The 9,185-nt window shown below is 42.7% G+C and overlaps 2 protein-coding genes across 2 annotated transcripts; both read right to left on the bottom strand.

Annotated features, from left to right (window-relative positions):
- Window positions 1-257: 257 nt before the first annotated feature.
- LOC106605001 (M-protein, striated muscle-like) lies at window positions 258-2,519 on the bottom strand (the record flags this gene model as incomplete). The annotated part of the gene is made up of 3 exons (XM_045717728.1): window positions 258-394; window positions 1,675-1,728; window positions 2,306-2,519. Coding segments are annotated over 3 exons (405 nt in total), but the record flags the coding sequence as incomplete, so codon positions are not given.
- A 1,294-nt stretch (window positions 2,520-3,813) lies between these two features.
- On the bottom strand, window positions 3,814-8,263 carry LOC123743039 (myomesin-2-like). The gene is made up of 3 exons (XM_045717729.1): window positions 8,128-8,263; window positions 7,025-7,186; window positions 3,814-4,223 (listed from the first exon to the last, which is right to left on the bottom strand). The coding sequence occupies exons 1-3, from the start codon at window positions 8,261-8,263 to the stop codon at window positions 4,048-4,050; spliced, it is 474 nt and encodes a 157-aa protein (XP_045573685.1). The 3' UTR covers window positions 3,814-4,047.
- Between the last annotated feature and the right edge of the window lie 922 nt (window positions 8,264-9,185).

The following is a 9,185-nucleotide window of genomic DNA, read 5'->3' on the forward strand; positions in this document are numbered from 1 at the left end:
TGAGTCTAAAGTTGGTCTACAGAACCACAACAGTAAAACAGGTCAATGGGAAGCTGCGGGCTGACGCTACACGCACTGAGATGGCTGGGTTGAGGGTTAATTGGACCTGCGTTTTAATGTGTGTTTAGGTGGTCTGTGTGTGTGTGTGTGTGTGTGTGTGTGTGCGTGCGTGCGTGCGTGTGCGTGCGAGCGTGTGTGCGTGTGTGCGTGTGTGTGCCTGTGTCTCTGTATTGTGCGTATGAGTACGAGCACAGGCCTTAACTCACCCGCTCCACATAGAAGGTAAGTTGCTCCTTGCCTCTGGGCTCCGGCTCAGTCCAGGTAAGCACGGCGTAGTTGTCACTCACCTCACAGGCATGGACACCAGTGGGAGGGAATGGGACTTTCATCTGACCTGAGGTCAGGGAGGATGGGTGTAGAAGATAGTAAAGACAACAGGGTCATGGTCAGAAGGAGAAAACATTTTGAAACGGGGAGGTATACTATCTGAACTTGTCCAATAGGAACACATATTTTCCTTTTCCATTGCAAATATTTTTGCTACGGTGTACCCTGCTAAACAAGACCCAGAGCATTGGATCACATGACCAAGCAAGGGTCAGATATTTAAAAAAAATTCATGAGAAACACACGCGCACGCACACACACACACAAACACACACACACACACACACACACACAGACACACACATTGATTCATTGAAACCTAAAGCTGTACCAGGGTGCCTCGAAAAAGAGAGCATGGCAGTCTATGAGGCTGAGAGAGTACTTTATTTCTCATCATAATGGTACACCATTCCCTGGTGTTTCCATGGTGTTTGCCTCCTCCTCCCTCTTTGAGCTACATCAGGGGCATGTTATGATCCCTATTCAGAGAGAAGCACTCTGACTACCCTGGCCTATAATGTGCATTTACTAGAACACCATAGAGAATAGTCCACCTAACGGAACAAAGTACATTGCTTTCACAAAGCTATTACATGATGGAAGATATGAAGAAACATGACGTTGTTATATTAAATATCATAGGCGAAATTGCCACAGGGGGTTTTGTAGTAAAAAAAAGATAGTGAAAGACAAGTGTTTCCAATGACAACAGTGTGTGCATTGCGTGATTTTGACCAATTGTTAGTAGGCATTGCCTGTCTGCTAATTGGTTGATGATGTCATTGGAAATCAATACATAGAAACATGCCATTTTCACACATGTTGATGTTGGTGCTGGAAATGATGAATATGAAGTTGACAAATGTTACAATTTTAAACTGCCACATGTTCTTTCTGCCCCATGGCAAAAGTGTTACAGTTAACTGTTTCCTCCCCCCAAAAATCGGTTTTAACCAACAAAAACTAAAAATCACTTTCACTTTCCACTTCCACTTATACTGTGTTTTCAAAATACCCCTCCATATAACCCCCCACCAAAAAATAAAATAAAATCCCCTCAAGAGAGGAATGAATGATACATCATGTCAAACTGTATAGAATTGCAGAACATATGTTTTCAAATGACAAAAGAGTACCAAGGGGAAAGCAGAAATATGCAGTGATACTGTATCGTAAGTATTCGGTCTAGGGTAAGTAGCTGGGGGATACCATTGAAAATGCTATAGTGCCATAGCTACAAACACTGTTATTAATAGTACTACAATGATGATATAAGTGGTTTCTCACTTTCCAGCTGATCTTTGGTGATGGTGATCTCTCTACCTCTGTACACCTTGATAACTGATTGAGAAGAAAAAGAGAGAGCGAAAGAAAGGAAACACAATGAGTAGATAACATGGAAGAAACCGTCCATTCAATGCCAGCATGCCAGGGCTCAGCAGAGAGAAAGGTAGAGAGAGAGACAGAGACAGTCAGAGGCAAGCCAACCTTCTGGCCGTACTTCATCTGCGCCTAATGATCCACAGCATCTGACCTGAGCACCTACCTGTCCTCTCCGCTCCTCTTTCTCTCTCATAGCCCCCACCCACAGCACACACACGGACGCACGTACTCACACACAGGCATACTGTATGTTCTTGTGCATGAACTTAGCACATACACACTGACACAGACACACACACACACACACACACACACAGAAGCACACACACACACACACACACACACACACACACACACACACACACACACACACACACACACACACACACACACACACACACACACACAGAAACACAGACACACGCATGTGTTATATATACTCTATGTGTTCTATTTAGCCTATGTTATGTCTCTCTCTATGTAATGACCTCTACCCAGAGTGTGTTCGGTGTGTAAATCTGAGTGTGCAGATTACCCATAGTTCTGGTGTGTTCTAAAGGGTCGGTGGTGATGACAGGCTCGGTGGCATTAGAGGTGCTTCCCACACCTGCCTGGTTGACGGCACACACCCTGAACTGGTAGATGGTGTTATCACTCAGACCCCTCACAGGGTAGTGACATGCCTTCTGAATGGTGTCATTACAGCTCACCCACTGCCCACTACCAATGTCACACCTGGGAATAGGGAGAGAGAGAGTGGAAGAGGGAGAGGGAGAGCGAGAGAGAAAGAGACCATGTGAGAAGGGAAAGGAGAAGATCAGAGACTTCAAAAAAATGTATTTCACAACTTTATGACTTACAAAAAAGTTTTAGCGCAACATTCCCCAATGTTGTTATTTCTCCATGAAATATAATTTTGTCATTATAAAATACATTTGTAAACATTTTTGATTGCATAAATGAAAAGCACATTTCAGCCAACAAAGGACATTTGTTTTTCAACCCAAATATATAATCTCAAAATAACAAGTCTCACAACTCATTTTGAAGAAAATGTGAAGAAGAAAAGCAGCCGTCAAATGCTGATAAATCAATACTGAACGTGAAGCAATGCCACCTGGGAAAGCAAACAAAGTAAGGAAATAGCATGAGAGAACATTAAGCTGTGTATGTGTTGCTAGGCAACTGGAAGGTTAGGTCTCTGATGTTAGGTCTTTCTCTGATGCATATATATATATATATATATATATATATATATATATATATATATATATATATATATAGTATAAGACATCAGAGAGAGACGCAACATTAGTCTTTAATGTGCCCTCTGCATGCATGATAGAGAAGATGTGTAAGTCCGATGAAAGTATGCATACACACACCCATCGATCAGCGTCAGTGATTAGTGAGCACCAGTTACCTATGGGAGGGCTTTGATGCTGTTAGCGCTGTGTTCCATGTTGAATTATTATCACGCATATCATCCATCTTCTTTGGGCTTTGCCAAATGGATATTACATCAAAGTTGGCTGGGGTTTCATCTGCCCGCTCCAATTTCCTCACACACAGCAGAGTAAGTCGTGGCCCAACAGTTTAGTCTTGTTTGCTGTGTGTTGTTGATTTTGAGTAAACAACGATAGCTCATATCTAAGATAACTCTTATCGTTTAGATTGAACGTACACCTGAGTAGACCTATTCATTATCCATGATATATTGAGAGCGCACGTTGCACTTCGAGAATTTACCCTGAGAGTAGTTTATTGCCATTTACCTCCTCAAAGTAATTCTAATCCCCTTTTCACACAATTGTACCAACGCTAAACATACTGTTTTGTCCTGGGGCGGCAGGTAGCCTAGTGGTTAGAGCATTGGGCCGGCTAGATCGTATCCTCGAGCTGACAAGGTAAAAATCTGTCGTTCTGCCCCTGAACAAGGCAGTTAACCCACTGATCCTAGGCCGTCATTGTAAATAAGAATTTGTTCTTAACTGACTTGCCTAGTTAAAAAAATATATATTTTCAGGTATGCAGGCCAGCTTGGCTTAGTAGTGTGAAAAGGTTATACGAGACCTGAACCTATGTCCTTGGTACGGTATCCATGCAAAGGCCTCTCCTTCATTTACATAACAATGGCTAACTGTGAACTTTAACACCTTCTCACAAAGCAATTGTTTTGATGATGCAGTGGATGTTGATTCTGCTCTTCACAACTCCTCACTGTCAGCCCTAGCTATGGAAACACAATTTCCCTAGTATAACATAACGGTGTATATACTAGTGAAACACCGGTGTTACAGTCAAAAAGCACCTCTCCACAAAGTAACCCTCCACTTGGTAGTCTCCATCAGCACTGGGAGGCTCCCAGGTGAGGAAGACATAGTCCTTTTGTACATCAGAAACCTTCAGGGCCAGAGGAGAGCCTGGACCACCAGACACTACTGCAGACGCATCTGAGTAGGGAAGGGAATGGGGAAGGCATGAAAGAAGAGGGGAGGGAGTGAGGAAGGAGGGAGGGAGAGGAGGAGGGGGAGAGAGACAACAACACAATAAGACCCAACCAAATCATGAGAAAACAAAAAGATAATTACATGACACATTGGAAAGAATTGACAAAAAAACTGAGCAAACCAGAATGCTATCTGGCCCTAAACAGAATACCTGACCACTGTGACTAACACAAAATTAAGGAAATCTTTGACTATGTACAGACTCAGTGAGCATAGCCTTGCTATTGAGAAAGGCCGCCGAAGGCACACTGCCCACAAAATGAGGTGGAAACTGATCTGCACTTCCTAACCTCCTGCCAAATGTATGACCATATTAGAGACACATATTTCCCTCAGATTACACAGACCCACAAAGAATTATAAAAAAAACAAATCCAATTTTGATAAATTCCTCTATATATTGGATGAACTACAACAGTGTGCAATCACAGCAGCAAGATGTGTGACCTGTTGCCACAAGAAAAGGGCAACCAGTGAAGAACAAACACCATTGTAAATACAACCTATATTTATGCTTATTTATTTTCTCTTTTGTACTTTAACTATTTGGACATCGTTACAACACTGCATATATACATAATGTGACATTTGAAATGTCTTTATTATTTTGGAACTTTTGTGTGTAATGTTAACTTTTTAGTTTATTTCACTTGGTTTGGCAATGTAAGCATATGTTTCCCATGCCAATAAAGCCCTTTAAATTGAAATTGAATTGAAAGGCTGGAGAGGGAGAGGACACGGAGAGAAAGAGAGGGAGACAGGGACATGGAGAGTAACGCAGAGGGAAAGAGAGATGGAAAAAAGGGAGAAAGAGAGAGAAAGTGAGGGAGAGAAGGATTTTGATAAACTCCCGTATCTACTGGATGAAATACCAGTGTGCCATCAGAGCAGCAAGATTTGTGACCTGTTGCCACAAGAAAAGGGCAACCAGTGAAGAACAAACACCATTGTAAATATAACCCATATTTATGCTTATTTATTTTCCCTTTTGTACTTTAACCTTTTGTACATCATTACAACACTGTATATATACACATAATATGACATGTGTAGTCTTTATTCATTTGGAACTTCTGTGAGTTTTTTTATTGTTTATTTCACTTTTGTATATTATCTATTTCACTTGCTTTGGCAATGTTAACATGTGTTTCCCATGCCAATAAAGCCCCTTGAATTGAAGGAGTAAAAATTAGAGGGGGCGAGAGGGAGAGAGGGAGAGAGGGATGATTAAAAGCCAACAAGGTAATGTAATCCACAGCAGTTCAATTAAACCCTCCCACAAAGTCTGTCTGGAGCAGCCATGTGAAAGCAAGACCAGGGAAGGGTGATGTATTGTCTGGAGGTAAGATTAACAGGTCAAATCTGCATTAGCTATAAAGACAGCGCAAAGGAGAACAATAAACAGAGACAGAGAAAAAGAGAGAGTGAGAGAAGGAGAGATAGGAGTGAGAGATAGGAGAGAGAGAAGGAATGAGGGAATTATGTTAAGAGGATTAAAGAGATAAGATGTGACATGTATTAGACCCGTTTTCTATTCTCTGAGGCTTGAGAGACTGTTGCTTTTGCACCAACAAACGAGTAGAGAAATGTCAAGTAAAACGTCTTTCCAACTTTCTTACAGTTTATGCTGCAAGTGTGAGAAATTGAAGTTGGAATCCGTTGCGGTGAAACTGCCACGTCCGTTTGCAATATTACAACAATAAAATACGTTACTTCAAACCCCAAACACTTTTTTCACCCTCGGACATCATTGCACGCGCCATAGAACAGCAATAACAATAACAAATGTGCCTTGGGCGACCGGTGGCGCTGTTTCACTTTTTGCAGATCTCAGCTTTAAGGCCGATGAGTCATGACCAATTGCCTAGGTATCAGCATGACTGGTCATAAATGTCCTTGTGGTCAAATGTCAGACATCTCACTATTTTGACATATTCTATTGAGACCATTTTGAACTGGTAGACACCCTCAATCCATAATTTACTTTGCTGTACTCGGTGGTGAAGAGGTCCCTCCCTCCCTCCCTCCCTCCGATAAGCTATAAGGCTAAACCAAACACAGCCCTTGTCTCTTCTCTCTTACCTCCCATTTGTAATGAAAATTCAGAAAAAATCCACTTCCACTCCCTAATGACTCTAACTCCAGTAGGAATTAAGGACCAAGATTTTTTTTAAATAAGACAGAAAATACAATGCAGTGCAATGGTTGCTAGTGATATTGAGGTCTTACTCTGGCTGGGAGTTTGCAGTGGTGGGGATGAGGGAGAGAGGAGGGACAAGGGGGTGGGGACGTGTGGGCGACTGGAGTCATTAAATATTCAGTGGACGTGACTGTGAATGTGGTGGGTTTAAATTAAGTGTGGAAGTGTTAGGTTTGTTTTGAAACGCACTACTGCTAAACCCCACCACAGAAACCTGTGGGACCCAGACTTATTTCAAGGTCTCCAGGCAACTTTGGGAAGAAGCTACTTTTATTGTAGTGTTGGCTAGTGTCTTGAAGATCATAACAGGTCAGCTGGCAGCTGCCTTGCTCTTGGCATTGTGGTTTCTTATTATTGCCTTAATGTTGGTATAGTGCCCCTACTGGCACCGAAATCTCACCACTGCCACCAAAGGTATGGTGGCCACATTTTCACCAGAAAAACTATGAACACTCCAAACTCAGAGTTGCTATTGTGAATGTTATAGGGAACATGCAACCTCACACCAGACCCACAGATACACACAAAACATCACAGAACCTACCTTTGACAAAAATGTAGGCTTTATGCTCTTTGACCCCCTCCCAGGTACGCAGATGCACCATGTACATGCCCTCCTGCTCCTTGTGCACGCCCTTCAGGGTGAGGGAAGCGGAGCAAAGGGCGGTCTGAAGCTCCACCCTGCTGAACTGGCGCAGTTGAACTCCTGTGGAAGGGAGGTGGAATTCCTGTGTGCGGGTCCTACTTCATTTATACCAGTTTTCTTGGTATACATCAGAATAATACAAAGAAGCTGAGGCAACAAAAAACAGCCCACTGGGCACACATTGGTTGAATCAATGTTGTTTCCATGTCATTTATGTTGAACGAACATGGAATAGATGTTGATTTGACGTCTGTGCCCAGTGGGAAGGCTTTTGGAGATTCACCTGAGTGTACAAAACATTAGGAACAGACTGAGGTAAATCCAGGTGAAAGCTATGATCCTCAATTCATGTCACTTGCTAAATCCACTTCAATCAGTGTAGATGAAGAGCAGGAGACAAGTTAAATAAATATTTTTAAGTCTTGAGACAATTGAAACATGGATTGTGTATGTTTGCCATTCAGAGGATGAATGGTCAAGACAAAAGATTTAAGTGCCTTTGAACGGGGTATGGTAGTAGGTGCCAGGCGCACTGATTTGAGTGTGTCAAGAACTGCAATGCTGCTGGGTTTTTCATGCTCAACCGTTTCCCATGTGTATCAAGAATGGTCCAACACCCAAAGGACATCCAGCCAACTTGACACAACTGTGGGAAGCATTGGAGTCAACATGGGCCAGCATCCCTGTAGAACGCTTTCGACAGCTTGTAGAGTCCATGCCCCTATGAATTGAGGCTGTTCTGAGGGTGAATGGAGGTGCAACTCAATATAAGGAAGGTGTTCCTAATGTTTTGTACACTTAGGGTAAAAAGTATGGCTTGTATACAGTTCAGACGATACAGCCAACAATTCCAATACTATTTGATATTTGGAAAGGATTCATACTAGCCTGGTCTAAGATCTGTTTGTACTATCTTGCCAACTCCTATAGTCATTGTCGATAGGAGTTGACAAGACCGCACAAACAGATCTGGGACCAAGCTAATAGCCACTTCCACTCACCATCTCTGAACCAGGCCACGTCCTGTTGGAAGGGCAGCAGGGCCGAGGAGAAGCCACACTGCAGGGTCAGATTCTCCCCCTCTTTCAACCAGGTCGGAGGGAAGCTGAACTCAAATAGAGCCTCCCGCTCCAGCATTGCAACTACAGAGGAAGAGGAGGAGGGGTGGGGGAAGGAGGAAGAGTAAGACGATAAGGAAGAGGGAAAAGGAGGAGGTGTAGGTGGGAAAGTTGGGTGAAGAAGAGGAGGGGAAGGCAAAAGAAGAAGAGAAATAACCGACAGGCAAGAACAAACATATAGATGGGAAATAATCCACCGAGATGAGAACTCATTTTCCCACCATCTCCAGCCTCACGATGACGTTATGTCAGATGAAGTTGAGGTTTGCCATCTGCATACTATGGAGGACACTAGAGAATAATGGGATAACACATCCCATTATTATTGCCAAGCAATGAGTAACGGAAGGGGGGATATTTTTCATCTTCAGGAATGCTTGCACGCACGCACACAAGCACGAAGGACACACACACACACACACACACACACACACACACACACACACTTGGGAAAGTTTTCAGACCCCTTCACTTTTTCCACATTTTGTGATGTTACAGCCGTATTCTAAAATTGATTAAATTCATTGTTTTCCTCATCAATCTACACACAATACCCCATAATGAAAACAGGTTTTTAGAAAAAATGAAAAAATAAATACCTTATTTGCATAAGTATTCAGACCCTTGGCTATGAGACTCAGGTGCAACCTGTTTCCATTGATCGTCCTTGAAATGTTTCTACAACTTGACTGGAGTCCACCCGTGGTAAATTCAATTTAGACATGATTTGGAAAGACATACACCTGTTCATATAAAGTCCCATAGTTGACAGTGCATGTCAGAGCAAAAACCAAGCCATGAGGTCGAAAGAATTGTCCGTAGAGCTCCGAGACATGATTGTGTCGAGGCACAGATCTGGGGAAGGCTACCAAAAAGTTTCTGCAGCATTGAAGGTCCCCAAGAACACAGCTGCCTCCATCATTCCTAAATGGAAGAAGTTT

The sequence above is a fragment of the Salmo salar genome, chromosome ssa05 (genome assembly GCF_905237065.1).
Source record: "Salmo salar chromosome ssa05, Ssal_v3.1, whole genome shotgun sequence".
NCBI lineage: Eukaryota > Metazoa > Chordata > Actinopteri > Salmoniformes > Salmonidae > Salmo > Salmo salar.